This window comes from Liolophura sinensis, chromosome 9 (assembly GCF_032854445.1).
Source record: "Liolophura sinensis isolate JHLJ2023 chromosome 9, CUHK_Ljap_v2, whole genome shotgun sequence".
NCBI lineage: Eukaryota > Metazoa > Mollusca > Polyplacophora > Chitonida > Chitonidae > Liolophura > Liolophura sinensis.
Genome location: NC_088303.1, coordinates 26723715 through 26739751, shown reverse-complemented (window position 1 = coordinate 26739751; position 16037 = coordinate 26723715). Strand labels below are relative to the sequence as shown.

At 38.0% G+C, this 16037-nt stretch overlaps 1 protein-coding gene across 1 annotated transcript in view; it reads right to left on the bottom strand.

Annotated features, from left to right (window-relative positions):
• Positions 1 to 307: 307 nt before the first annotated feature.
• Positions 308 to 16037, bottom strand: part of LOC135475752 (myosin-2 heavy chain-like) — a 40353-nt gene continuing 24623 nt past the window's right edge. Inside the window, exons 19-30 of the mRNA XM_064755688.1 lie at positions 15677 to 15829; positions 15392 to 15529; positions 14810 to 14893; positions 14451 to 14558; positions 13873 to 14030; positions 12317 to 12629; positions 11882 to 11914; positions 10433 to 10450; positions 9008 to 9180; positions 6052 to 6216; positions 4859 to 5039; positions 308 to 4291 (exon numbers count right to left, since the gene is read on the bottom strand). Coding sequence (XP_064611758.1) covers positions 4055 to 4291; positions 4859 to 5039; positions 6052 to 6216; positions 9008 to 9180; positions 10433 to 10450; positions 11882 to 11914; positions 12317 to 12629; positions 13873 to 14030; positions 14451 to 14558; positions 14810 to 14893; positions 15392 to 15529; positions 15677 to 15829 — 1761 coding nt within the window. The 3' untranslated portion in view covers positions 308 to 4054. The remainder of the gene's footprint in view (positions 4292 to 4858; positions 5040 to 6051; positions 6217 to 9007; positions 9181 to 10432; positions 10451 to 11881; positions 11915 to 12316; positions 12630 to 13872; positions 14031 to 14450; positions 14559 to 14809; positions 14894 to 15391; positions 15530 to 15676; positions 15830 to 16037) is intronic.

The window sequence follows — 16037 nt, the reverse complement described above, 5'->3', positions numbered from 1 at the left end:
AGTGGTCAGCGTGCCAGTGCGGCGCAATGATCCAGCAGCCTCTAACCAAACCAGTCGTTGTAAGTCCAGTTCATGCTGGCGACCTCGCCGGTCGTACATGGGAACGTTTAATACCAAACTGCGGATGACTGTGGGTCGCCCTCGGGCATGTATGAGTGAAATATTCGTAATTACATTAGAGATGGCGTAAAACTTCAGCCAAATAAGTAAATAAAGCTAATGTAACTTGGCCCACATAAATCCATAAACATGTAACTTATCACAAACAATATGAATGGAAAAGGCCACGCAAGTATGGAACGTCCATCTGGGACATACATCTGTTTAATGAATGTATTCAGAAGGGCAGGTTTCTGTCAAAACTCCGTACAATGTTGACATACATGTGTTGCCATATTTCATCTTAATAATAAAGCCAAATTGTTTGTGTAATTAAACCCTGCTTTAAAAGAGACAAAGAAAGAATAGGTTTAAGATATAATATATACCAGATAATCAGCCTTGAATAATATCAGCCTTGCTGAACAGAAATGCTCCATGTCAATCGGTGACCAAACATATTATTCTCATTTATTACTACTTTTGCCTTACATGTAAAACACCTGTACATTCACATACCCTACCCCCTTTCTACTCTTTAAAGAGCAAGGGGAGGGGAGGGTAAGCTGACGTGTATTCAATCATAAATCTGTAAGGTACAAATTCACGAGAAATTCTCACAAAGTAGTTTACGAAGGATAATCATTTATAATGTTTAAAAAAAAAATGGATATTACAAATATTCAATCCTTATTAGGTAGTTTTCTCCAAAAACTCAAAGGCTATTTCACTCGACTAGCTCCTTAAATACAATTTTTACCTTGACTCACAGAGATGGTAATGTTTTCTTTCATTATGATGTACATTCATAACATACGAGACAGATTGAGGACGAATTATACAAACAGGGTGTGATGTACAAAATACCGTACAAAATAGTTTATAAGCACAGATCTTCAGTGTATAATGATAATACATGCATACAAATATATACATACTGGACGGTTAGGAAGCCTAGGTACATGTACAATATAGGAATGAACACGCACATAAATACAACACTGTTTCAAACATCTGTGTAGATCTACGCCAGATGCAGCAATAAAAATACATATTAACAAATACAGAAAATTTTCATGTGTTTTCTAATGGAAGCAAAAATCTGTTGCCATACCATATTTGGAATGCGAGGGGCATTCAAGTAGTTTGTTTGGAAAACCATTGTTTTGTGTTTATGGGAAAAGTTTGTGTGATGGGTATTATACATGTATTTTCAAAATGCCTTATCATCAAATGACATTTCAGGATGATTTGTATGTACTGTTTATTAAACAATGTTTAATTTTTTAGTCACTATAAATCATTCTTGAAGTTTATGTCTAATTTTAAATGTGCAGTGTACATAACCCACTGACAGGCCAAAGCAAAAGAATATATTATTCAACACATCTGTTCAGCTTTATACAAAGTAATGGGAACCTTTCCTGTTCTAAGTACATATTCTCAAAATAAGGTAACCTCTGAGCAAGCAATGCTGTGCTAGAAATACTTTTTTGATATAAGTCAACTATTCATACAGATTTACATATTTGAACGAGATAAATTAAAAGAAAAAGAGAAGTGAGAAATATACCTGTAGATATTTTATAGGTACTGTTGAATTTTCAGGTTTCATCTTGAATACAGAGGTGAATTACAAGTTCCTTGTTTGTTCCCCACTTGTAAGCCTAGATGTTCATTCTACTAGAAAGTGCTATTACAGAGAAACAAGTAAAAGAAAGACGCTTAATAGCTACTATAGTAGAAAATGCAAACTTTGTAAAAAGCAATCGAAAAAGTCAAAGCGTACATGAATCTAGACATATGGAAGAATAACAGGGTCGAGAGTATTATGAGAATTGCTGATGATGACATCACTAAGGCTAGCCTAATACTGCCTTTGAGAATTCTGTATATATTACTATGAGGTCATCTGAATCTAGGTCATTGTTTGGATGATATGACCAAAACTTTATGATAATAAATGTCTACTCTGATAACATAACAGAGATCATATTATGCGCTTAAACCCATGGCAGAGAGCTAGGTATAACCGAAGGCTAGACTGCCTACCTTAATAGCAAAGATTCTCAAAAATGGTCACAATGTTAAGGTAAAACAGATGAGGAAGAAACAGAGATGTACATGATCTGTCAGTATCAGTACATTTTTCCCCCATGAAAATCAAGACTAATAACGTCATTACACAATACAACCAAGTTTTCCGTCCCCAAAACCTAACACTTCACATCTGGATAATAAACGTAAGTCAGAATACTGTATTCACCTTAAGTCTAGTAGTATTATTCAAATGACACATTTTCCTTGATTCGTCCACCTTATAAGTTCATTAAATTGTGCATGTAACAGTTTATTGAGAAGTTTGATTGATTTGTTATCAGACAAACTTAAATCCTTGCATCAAAAGAAGAATGTTAAGGCCTCTAAGTGGTTTTGACAGTGCGCTTTTACATGCCAAATTTAAGGTGAAATACAGTATAACTGTTTCCAAGGCAATTACCTGAGGAAAGGAGAACACTGGACTTTATATTAAGTGATTAGTCCCCTCATTACAGTCAGACCAATGGCATTACATGTTATATCTGTTTGCTGCTCGCTGTTTCGTCTATCACAGTTGGAAAGGTACTGAGTTGGCGACGTAAAACATAAATCTAACCAAACAAACAACAATAAAACCACTCTTAACCAATAACCAGATATCAGGCATTCAGTGGATGGTGGGCAAATACATGTATTACTTTTCAAATTTAAAATTTATAAATATAAAATAATAAAAAAATAAATGCTTACTGATAAAGACATTTGTTTTTCTAAAATGGAAGTTTCCAAATAGTTACTATGATAATTATGGTTTTTGCCAAACTGAAAACATTTACAGAGCATCTAAATTTATAACAAAAATCTGAAAATACAAAACTTTTATGTTCAGAAAAAAAAAGACCAATGAGCTAAGATCATCTTGCACTCTGCGCCAGATGAAAAAAACCAAACAAAAGACAAATGAAAAGAATGAAGACATGATTTGGTAATCATGTATCTCTAACATGTAAGTACAAAAATAAACTTTGTATCAAAATGGTAAATGACATTTGTCTGGACGTTAATATGAAAACAATGATATGGAATGTACTGTGTAAAAATTAAAACCTAGAAATAAATGTAGATGCTCATGTATATATGCCAACTATATACACCAATGTATCTGGATGAATAAATGTGTGAAAATATATGTAAGAGCACAAATCTAAATGTACAAAAATCTATACATAAATAAGGAGACATATGTATATACATGAATACATAATTAATACAGGTAGGTAGGTATTTAGGTGGGTGGGTATAAAAGTTTAAATGGCGCCTGAGTACTTTCTGACTCAAACTGTATACTATAATGGCTATCATTTTGATTTATTAATATCAAACAACAGTTTGTGTCAAACAAAACAATTTCCATAGTACTTCAAATGAACATGAAAAGGATGGCTTGTTCCGTTTTGCATCTTAAGGTCCTGCAAAACAAACTTCACTTATGAGACCAATGGCTTCATCAACAATGATTAGTTTTGATTTTCTCCTCGATTTCTAGCATGAAATCATAACCAGATATGCAGGGAAATGTTTTTTTGGCTTATAAATGTGGCATGAACAATGCAATCAGCACAAGATCCTAACCTCAGGCATGTAGTGTTATTAGTCTTAGTAAATGTACATGCTTGCAGTGAATAAACATCTACCAACTTCCCTCACAGGTCAGGTCTAACATCTAAACCTGCATGAATAAAGTTAGTTTTTCAAAAAAAAGCCTTGATTTGTCAAGTGTAAACTATTCAGTTGAAACCTGCTATGAGACTGCACAGGAAATTGTGAGTGAAGTCCATAGATGTTTACTTCCTATACACTTCTGTGTTTACTAAGACTGGCAGTCACATTTGCTTTGAGAGACTTACAGAATCAATCATGCTTCGAATTCATGATTGAAATCGTACGATCGTTCACTCCCGCTGAATTCAATTCCTAGATGATGACCGAAGAAGCCATTTATGTGTTGTTCCTGAGGCATGCTGGGAAGGCGTGCCACGGACTCGGCCAGGTGATCAGGGTCCCAGCTGGAGTCCATACTGTTCCCGATGCCACTGGTAGCAGCCGTCAGACTCTGTAAGTGAGGGTCAGGGGAAAATGCCCGGGCCAGGATCTGCACAAAAACAACAATGCACTGGACTTAATCAATCTGAATTATCTGTGTCGTGTAAAAACAAGTGATGAATCTGTCTGTATGTTTTTTGTCAACTCCACAAATACTGCACTATATCTGCTACATTAGGTCTCTGTGATATCAAACGTATCCTGCAGCCAATTCTTACGGCCTACATTCATTTGTCACATTTCTTTTGTAAACTCTCTGAATATGAAGAAAAGTACGAGTACACTTAGAATGCCGATGCAATACACATGCAAAACAATCTCTAGAACACCACTTCAAATGATGATGTACATTACGAACAGGTGTCAAAAATGTGTTTAGCACAATTTAACATAAGGTACTTATAGGTATAGATCAACTTGAGTGAGAGTTATAATTTCTGACTAAGAAAATATCTTCATTGTCTAAATCCCAGTGTTTTCAGGACTGATGCAAATGAATCTTCTGTGAAAAAAGAACTACAGCATATATACCTCAGAAACAGACTTTCCCTGCTTGACAATTAGCTTAGCTGCATCATAGTTTACAATGTACCTGTGCATCACAGAATGGTCTTACCTGCTGATGTTTCTCCATCTGATACTCCTTGACACTTTTATCGAGGATATGTTTCTGCTGGGTTAGAGTTTCTAGCTTCTCCTGAAGACGTGTGTTCTCGCCTTCCTGGTAAGAGAGGCGTGTCCCGGTCAAAGAGAGCTGGCGAGCCAGGTCGCGACACGATTCCTCCCTCTCCGCTAGTCTGCAACAAATCGGGCAAGCTGTGGAGGTTATAGTACCTACCAGTAGTTGACACTTTTTGTTTGCATGCCATAAGATAAATAAATAAAATTACAAGATAAGGCAGCATTCGGCACATGTGGAAATCTCCTAAGAATGACACAATTTTAGGTGAAACAAATAGTAACAAGGCCTGTCATCTTGCTCTAGATTTTACAGTTTTCCCCCAGAAAAAAAAAATAGTTATGAACTGACATTGTATGATAAATCATCAGTCTTGCTTCCATATATTAGGTGTCTACAAAGTAGATGATAATCTTTCATGTTGCAAAGTGTCAAAAGAAGTAATCTTAAGATGATGAACCTGTTATCCTGTGACATCCTCTGTGGTACTCAAGCACCCACTTTTTCCTAACCTTTTGCTTGTAAACACACTGTATCTTTGATTCATATTCACAACACTAAACTCTATTAGGATGACTGGCTTCTTTCTGCAGAACAACCTCCATAAAAAGATCATATTTCATGGGTAAATTTTTTGAAAACTGTAATTAGGTTAAATGTTCTTTTCATACTTAAAAATGCCTTTGAATGTTGGTGAGACTAAATCAGTTATCGTCCAGTTCATAATAAACATGCAGAATGATTCCTAAACACAACATATCACTATCAGGTCGTCTCTGGAATGTGTGTATTAACTGGTCATGTCCAAAATGCTTCCAAGGTACAACATATAAATACAGAGCAGAGAAGGTCAGTTTATTGTAAAGATGAAAGTCAATATAATGAGATGAATACTGTTAGCTTGCAAACCACATGTCAAGGTCGTGTGTTAGATGTCAAGGTTATATTAACTGCAGTAGAATTTGTTCCTAAAAGATCATGGGAAAACTGCTGTTAAGATTATTTGTTAATACATGTAGCTGTCTATGGCAGATGTCCAAAATACCAAGGTCAAATGTAAAATGCTGTCAAGGTCAAGCAACAAATGCTTTGGATGTCTTTAAACATAAAAAATGCTGTACGGTACTCACTGTGTCAGCAGATCACGTTTTTCACTCAGCAGCCGTTTGTGACTTTCATCTATCTTGGTTCGCCATTCTAACTCCTTGTTGAGTGTTGAGCGGGTCATTTCCAAGTCATCTCCGATCTTCCCCAGTTGGTCTTTCAGCTTGTTATGTTCATTGGAGTAGAACTCCCTGTGAAATATGAAGGAATTACCATGTTAGTGACTGCAACTGATGGTATCGCATGACAGTTTGTATCACAGCCACATTTATGTGTGTTACAATGGCTGCTACCATGTAGGACTGAATATGCTATAGGTGTTGTAACTACATATAGAAATCTGGTCACATTTGTGTAATATAACGGAAAGTCATGATGGTCAGAAAGTTCCATTTATTCACTCTGACAACAAGGGAGTCTTCAAGGGGCTGACCCCTGTCTGGGTTTAAAATCAGAAACATTCAGTAAAATCTGGCTGTAGAATGTAATTTGAAACATACAAATGTGTTTGCAATGTGTGTTTAAACATGAATGCCTTGACATGACTATATCAGCATTACTTATTGCCAATCATCCATGCTTATATCCATCATTATCCCACTACACCTTCACCAATCATGCAGTCTATTACAGCTTCCCTGATGCCTTGTTCATTGCCAATCATCCATGCTTACATCCATCATTATCCAACTACACCTTCACCAATCATGTAGGCCATCACAGCTTTCCTCACACCTTGTTCACTGCCAATCATCCATGCTTATATCCATCATTATCCCGCTACACCTTCACCAATCATGCAGGCCACCACAGCTTTCCTCACACCTTGTTCATTGCCAATCATCCATGCTTATATCCATTATCATCTCACTACAACTTCACCAATCAGCAGGCCACCACAGCTTCCCTCACACCTTGTTCATGGCCAATCATCCATGCTTATATCCATCATCATCACTCTACACCTTCACCAATCATGCAGGCCATCACAGCTTCCCTCACACCTTGTTCATTGCCAATCATCCATGCTTATATCCATCATCATCCCACTACGCCTTCACCAATCATGCAGGCCACCACAGCTTCCCTCACACCTTGTTCATTGCCAATCATCCATGCTTATATCCATCATCATCACTCTACACCTTCACCAATCAGGCAGGCCACCACAGCTTCCCTCACACCCTGTTCATTGCCAATCATCCATGCTTATATCCATCATCATCCCAGTACAACTTCACCAATCACCAGGCCATCACAGCTTCCCTCACACCTTGTTCATGGCCAATCATCCATGCTTATATCCATCATCATCCCACTACAACTTCCCCAATCAGCAGGCCATCACAGCTTCCCTCACACCTTGTTCATGGCCAATCATCCATGCTTATATCCATCATCATCACTCTACACCTTCACCAATCATGCAGGCCATCACAGCTTCCCTCACACCTTGTTCATTGCCAATCATCCATGCTTATATCCATCATCATCCCACTACGCCTTCACCAATCATGCAGGCCACCACAGCTTCCCTCACACCTTGTTCATTGCCAATCATCCATGCTTATATCCATCATCATCACTCTACACCTTCACCAATCAGGCAGGCCACCACAGCTTCCCTCACACCCTGTTCATTGCCAATCATCCATGCTTATATCCATCATCATCACTCTACACCTTCACCAATCAGGCAGGCCACCACAGCTTCCCTCACACCCTGTTCATTGCCAATCATCCATGCTTATATCCATCATCATCCCAGTACAACTTCACCAATCACCAGGCCATCACAGCTTCCCTCACACCTTGTTCATGGCCAATCATCCATGCTTATATCCATCATCATCACTCTACACCTCCACCAATCATGTAGGCCACCACAGCTTCCCTCACACCCTGTTCATTGCCAATCATCCATGTTTATATCCATCATCATCCCACTACAACTTCACCAATCATGCAGGCCACCACAGCTTCCCTCACACCTTGTTCATTGCCAATCATCCATGCTTATATCCATCATCATCACTCTACACCTTCACCAATCATGCAGGCCACCACAGCTTCCCTCACACCTTGTTCAATGCCAATCATCCATGCTTATATCCATCATCATCACTCTACACCTTCACCAATCATGCAGGCCACCACAGCTTCCCTCACACCTTGTTCATGGCCAATCATCCATGCTTATATCCATCATCATCACTCTACACCTTCACCAATCATGCAGGCCACCACAGCTTCCCTCACACCTTGTTCATTGCCAATCATCCATGCTTATATCCATCATCATCACTCTACACCTTCACCAATCATGCAGGCCACCACAGCTTCCCTCACACCTTGTTCAATGCCAATCATCCATGCTTATATCCATCATCATCACTCTACACCTTCACCAATCATGCAGGCCACCACAGCTTCCCTCACACCTTGTTCATTGCCAATCATCCATGCTTATATCCATCATCATCACTCTACACCTTCACCAATCATGCAGGCCACCACAGCTTCCCTCACACCTTGTTCAATGCCAATCATCCATGCTTATATCCATCATCATCACTCTACACCTTCACCAATCATGCAGGCCACCACAGCTTCCCTCACACCTTGTTCAATGCCAACCATCCATGCTTATATCCATCATCATCACTCTACACCTTCACCAATCATGCAGGCCACCACAGCTTCCCTCACACCTTGTTCATTGCCAATCATCCATGCTTATATCCATCATCATCACTCTACACCTTCACCAATCATACAGGCCACCACAGCTTCCCTCACACCTTGTTCATGGCCAATCATCCATGCTTATATCCATCATCATCACTCTACACCTTCACCAATCATGCAGGCCACCACAGCTTCCCTCACACCTTGTTCATTGCCAATCTTATGGCTACATGTAATTCATGTGCTTCAATGAACATCCCACAATGTCTAAGACTGAAACAAGCCCTCAAATACCTGGCTTTCAAGAGCTTGGCTTTTGTCCGCACTTTCCTCTCCTCATAGCGATGCTCCCAAATATCTCGCTTTTCGTGTGCAATGCTCAGCTCCCTTTGAAGGGTTTCAATTTCTCGTCTCAATCTGGAAATCTGAGCAGCAAGTGACCTCTTTCCTGATTCTGACTTCTGAGACTGGAATTAAGACACAACTTGTTTAGACTCTTATAAATGTACTTATTTCAACTTAAACATTAAATTTTTAAAAAGTCACGATATAATCGTCACCCTACAACTAAAACTGTCACCTGGCTTGAAAAATAATAGCATTTTACTGCATATTAACAGATTCACAACAGACTCACAGTATTTATGTTATGCAGACCACCACACATCCTTGACTACATCTTACATGTAAATACAGCTGTATACATATACCTTTCAAAATTTATTGCTACAGCACAAAACACTATTAAATAAATACAGTTTTCACATACTTTTCTTACTAGTCAATTTCTATATTTAGCATATACTCACAAACTAATTCAAAGTCGTTTTTTATCATATAAAATAATATTTAAATAAAAGCATTATACTGTACATGCTACACATACATGTGCATGTATATACTACAACATCCATAAAAAATGGTAAATATAAGCATGCAAGTAATGAAAACAAGCAAGATATCTAAGTGGCAAAATAAAGCTTGCATGTATCAGAATAGAAAAGAAAACAAAACAAAAACAGCATGCATCAGAGTAGTAAAGAAAAAACAGAGAAAAAAAACAAAAACAAAATAAATAAGACATGCTTCTATTCATGTTATTGGACAGACGGTAACAAGAGACAGTCTAGCCACATGTACTGTATCACTGATGTACAAAGAGATATAAAGGAGAGGGATTAGAGTTTGTTTGTTACCAAGTAGAGTAGAAATCTAAGAGCTACACTAATTGAGCCATAAAACAGTTTGACAGATGATACATTCAGTATTCTGACCAGTATTTTTAATGGTATGGTTTGATTGACTGACAACGCTGCATTCAAGGATGTTTCATTTTGGCACTTAGTGTCATGGGTGGAGGAAACTTGAGTTCTTAGATTAAACCACTGGCATTTGGCAAGTAAACTAACAAACTTTCCTACATGTGACACAGTCATGTTAACAGGGCAAGCTCTAGGCTATGTGACATGGCAAAGGCATGTAATCTGCGATAAAATTCATATTCCTCAAGCACACCACACAGGTTACACTGTTATTTCATAAATGGCTACCCATTCCCATTTTATTTTCTGGCTAAGGCATGCACACCTGGGTCAGGTTTTATATACGGTTTATAGCTACAACTTAGTTATAGAAGTTGAGTTAAAAGTAGTAGTTAAATAACAGATACTTAAATCAAGGCATCAGCAAGCAGCAGTATGTGATAGCAGCTTAACCAACCTGATCACTGGCATCCATCTGGCAAATGTATCAATAACAGAATTAGGGTGTTACATATCTACAATGTATGTAAATTTATATAGTATCTGTAGTATAAGGAAATTATTTAATTTAATTTATCATCAGGTAACCCCATACTTATTGACTTTTTATTGAGTACTAATGCATAAAACTGGGCGTCAGTTTCATGCATGGAGGTGCCTGAAGTGCGTGTGGTAAACCACCAGCCATTTGCTAAGTTAAGGATGGATTTTTCCACATATGAGGTACAGATGTTAGTGGAAGATATTTCGGTCTTCCTTGAACAGACACATGGATGACTGCTTATTGTCACCAAGTCTTCATGAACAGTGAGAGTGGAAGAATTCACAAATTCCCTGGCCAAGGCCAGGGTTGAACCCACACCTCGCATCCTATTGCTTGAATGAATGATTGAAGTTTCACACCGCATTCTATTATTTCAACTGTATCTTGTTGAGAGAATGTTAGAACCATGAAATACTGATAGCTTCCCATCGAATGAACAGCAACGTTAGAACCATGAAATACTGATAGCTTCCCATCAAATGAACAGCAAATTATTCCTATTCAATCACAGGTCATTCCCCACTACATGTGGGTGTAATTAAGTGATGAGTTTAAAGTGCTGTACTTTAAGCATATGAAGTGAAAATAAAATGTACAAACACTCAATGACTAAATCAACATTCCCAAAGCATGATGAAGACAAAGTTTAAGGTTTAAGCATGCACTTGTGTTGCCAATATCAACTGCAGAAAAGAAGCAATATTTATCTATATCTACATCTACACATGAGGTACCCATCTCCAACAGAGACATCCTTCAACACATACTGCATTGAATTTCTGCACTGGCCGCTGAGGCCACAAGCAAACCGTGGTTTAAAGCCAAGACAGCTGAGAATCTTTTATGTGTTAGGCCATATCATAATCTCTGTATTAATAAATAATAACCAAGCATTTCATTCATCCTCTACGCAAAGCTATTAAGAACAGTTGAAGGATGCCTCTTTCCCTAAACAAAGTAAAAAAGTAAAAAACACTGAAGTAAAGAACCCAAGAGTTTCAACAACACAGTGGCTAAATGGATTTAGTCAATATAAATTATTATTCATATAAAAGCACTGTGATGAAAAGCCAAATGTTGAAGCCTCTGGGGTTTTTTCCTACTGATAGAGCAGATCCTTGCTGTGCAGTCTGTTGTCCTTTTTCATCATACATGCTCTGTGCACAATGTTTTGTTGGTCAACCACTGTGCAGTGTTTAACCCACACATTAAATGTTGCACACAGGTATTTCAGCCATCAAAAAGGTAACTTTGTATACACCAGCTAGCACCCTATTCCTAAAGGGGCAAGACAATTTTAATACCCAACTACATGTACCCTGATCTACAGACAAGCTACGGCATGCAAATAGAACCAGTTACCTCGTCTTGTGACTCTGTTTCTGGGTCACATGGCTAAAATATAAAGTATATAAACATTGGTCGTGTTATAGTCTCAACAATATAAATAGTTTTAAATTCAACATATTACAGTGAAAATACACTGGAACAATACTGAAAGTAAACATCAAGATAAGAGAACAAAACTTGTGAAGAACTGATCAAATCTGAAATTAAGAATGGAGAGGAGAAAACAGAGCTGGATGTGAGCTCAGCCTCTGTTCGATGGAAATGAAGATAACAACCTAAATTTTATTTTATAATAGGACAGATAATTTTGTTCTCCATGTTTGCTGGGTCAGCGAAATTCAGCTTAAAAGCTAAAAACCAAAGCAAATATATACACATCCACTAAATAGTCCTGACAAATTACACCAGTATATTTTAGGCGTGGAAGTCATACATAAGGTGACTAGCTGATTCATGACCGCAAAAAGTATCAAAAATATCTTCAGTAGAAAAAAGTTCCGTAAGTGAGAGTATCATAGACGCAGCCTGCCGACTGAATAGATACACACCACCTCTCCTCACACACAGAAAAAACCACCCCTTATCAATGATTACCTGCTCTGACGCTATGTTGGCGCGTTCCCGCATGTCGCTGACTTTACTCTCCATGTCTATCATCATATGCTGCAATTCACGGTTGTGCTCTAGTACTTTGTTCTCCCGCTGTTTCAGGATCGAGATTTGCTGTTTGAGCTCGTGCACGGTCTGCTCTAGGATTGTTCTGAAATTATAATAGGGTTTATTATTCCACAATAACATTGGACAGCACTTAAAGCTGTCTGTAGCTAATCAGTACAAACAACAAATGATGTAGTGAAGTACAACACTTGACTAACACTTGCATAGGTACATGCACACTGTATGGAGGGACAGAAACTGACAAGCCCATATTATATCGGGCTGATGTTTTACACAGTACTCAAGAATATTTGACAGCAGCCAGTACTGTGGTGGGAGGAAACTGGGCAGAGCCTTGAGGAAACCCAAGACCATCCACAGGTTGCTGACAGACCTTCCCACATACATCCGGAGAGGAAACCAGCATGAAATGGACTTGAACTCACAGCAACCGCATTGGTTAGAAGCTCTTGGTACATTGGGCCGCCCTGGTGTGCTAGCCCACTCGGCCCCCATATTATATCATATTCCACAAAAATAAAAATGTTCTTGTGGTGACAGACATTAAAGACATCAAAGAATTAATCTCATTTATTTGTAATGTAAAGCAAATCAGTGCACAAATCAGGGTATATGGTATAACACTGGGACTTCACTTTTATGCATGCATATGACTTAGAACATTTATACCACGTCAACAGTATTGGGACACATCCCATTCATAAAAGCATGCACTGAACAGCTTCTGATGTTGAGACAATGGACTACTGTGACAAGTAACATAACAACAAATACAAGACGGTAATAATTTCAGAGTTCCATACACAGCATTTGGCATTATGTGGCACAAACATCACTGCACTACACCCGTACAACATTTAACACATCTGAACTTAATGTAAACCCATGCAGAATCTATGATCTCCTTCTAGGCACTAAGGCATGCAAATTTGCAATATAAAACACCTGGATATAAACAACATATAGTACAGTACTTCAAAATAATAATAATCACTTTCTAAACACTAGGCCATGCATGTGGTCATATATGAGGTAACTTACCTAATAGTTTTATAGCTTTGAAAGAGAAATGTTAATGATTAATACCTTAAGAATAATAATATACACACATAAATAATCCACTATAAAGTGACTGGCTATGTACAGAATGAAGACACTGTCTGATGACCTAAACATGAAAAAAAGAAGTAAGATCACTGACATGGTGGTTCTGCAAAAGCTGTACACTGCACAATAATTTGGGAACTATTGGTAAGTTGAAGCCTGACAACCATTGCTTTGAAGACACAAATTTACAGCTGTCATGAAAATGTGTTGATGTTTACCTTTGTATCTGTGTTTCATGGAGAGATCGCCTGAGGTCAGTTATCTCCCCTTGTTTCTCCTGGTAACCCACTCTGGATATAGAGTTCTCAAACATTTGTTTTTCTGTGGCCTGCAGTTTCACCACTGCCTCTGTCAATTCACTCTTAAGTTTGTCCACCTAGAAAAATCAAAATTCCACACATCAATGAATATACCTACAACTGTTTATATTCCTTCTAATTTTTCGGGAATGAGGGATAAAGGCAACCACATGACTGAATTAGATCTATTTAATAAGTTTTGTTTTGCGCAAGATTGTTTCCTCCTAATTCTTCACAGTTTCCTTCTTGTTTTACCTGGTTTCCTCCTAGTTCTGACTGGTTTCATTCTGTTAACTGATCTGTTATCTATTCACTAAAAGGATTCTGGAGTGGAGCATAATGCACCAAACAGATACAGAAAAAAAAAACTATGGTTCTTACAATAATAATTATAGTTATGACATAAAATAAACTTTTCCAAAAAGTCTAATTTCACTTTAGAAGAAAGGAGAAAAATCAACAAAATCTCCATGACAAAGGGTGACGAATTTCTGTACCTTCTGTTCAGCCAGCTCTGCTCTATGTCTTAGTGTTGTCAGCTCTGTCTCTTGGGAGGCTAACTTCTTACAATGATATTCATTGGATTCCTTTGATAGGTTGGATTTCTATTAAAAAAATAATAACATCACAGAACTGTGAAATTACATTATGTGTAATCTATCTAAAGCACAATGATACTCTAGAAAGAAACACAAGAGAGACAAAGAATTGTCTTCTGTTTAGACTATTTAATAACTATGGTTGTACAGCAGATGGGCTTCCACGCTTTAAATCAAGCATACAAGGAGACATTTTGTATAACTTATCAGGCAGAACTCTTTATAGTGTGAAAGAGCGAAATGGCTGGAGTTCTCACCCTGTTCAACTCTTCCTCAAGGGATTTCTTGGAATTTTCCAGGTTGTTTAACTTCTCCATCAGAGACTTCACCTGTACCCACAGCTGAAACAAACAACACTATAGCTGATTCCATATCTCTATAAACCAAAATAACCTGACAAAGCCTGGCAAGACAAATTCAGATTTATTTTCCTCTAAGCCTGGAAATATTATCCAATGCAGCCAGAATGTCCTCCACCAGTAGCACATTCACGGGCAAACTGTTTTGTACTGGAAATAACAATGTAACTTCTTGTAACTTGTAATAGTGATGTGAGTAATTGCACAATTTGCCAGTTATGTACGGCACCACCTTAAAACCTATTTCCAAGCTTATCTGCAGATCACATGTACACCTCCTCACCCTAAATTAAACAGCCACTTGGTACCATAATTAGTTACGATTCTTGTTTTGTTCATGATCTCTTGTTACTGCAATGTACACAGGATATTTTGTCTACTGATTCATTTAACCTATTTTCATTACGAAAGACAGCTTGACACAGAGAGGCATCTTGAGGAGTATCCTTAAGTATGGATCATCGTAGACACCTGACTAACCTTACTGATCTCCTTCTCTGATGTGGTATTCTTGTTCTCCAGCTCAGCGCGGTGTTTAATCTCCGTCTCTAGTTGTGTATTGAGCCGCTCAGATATAGTTTTCGCGCGGCTGGCCTCGTGTTCAAATCCAATCAATTCCTATCAAAATGTCACAAATTTAAACAAAAATTAAAATTTACTATGCAGTAGAGCAATGTGATAAAATGAAACAATGACAAAACGTTATGATGTACATTATGTTTAGTACAGGGTTGAATCTATTCGGTCAACACAAACAGAATGTACCTGTTCTTTTTCCCGCAGTCGCTGCATCAAATCTTTCATTTCTCGCTGAGTGGCTTCCATCTTGTCAGAGAAGCTGTCCATCTCCTTCCTGTGTTGAAGCTTCAGATCATTCATCTCTAGCTCCATCCTATGGACGGCCGTCTCATGCTTCGCCTAAACACAAGGATATATCATGTCATGATGTATTCATGCAACATACAGTCAACCTGAACTTCAAACAATTTCACTTTTCTCTTCATTGAACAATTATGGAACGATTGTACTGTTTTCCCCTAAGGAATGTCTGGCCACTGACCTATTTGGTGATGTATGATCATGAAAGACATGAAAGAAGACCATACAACTGTAAGAGGCATTGATC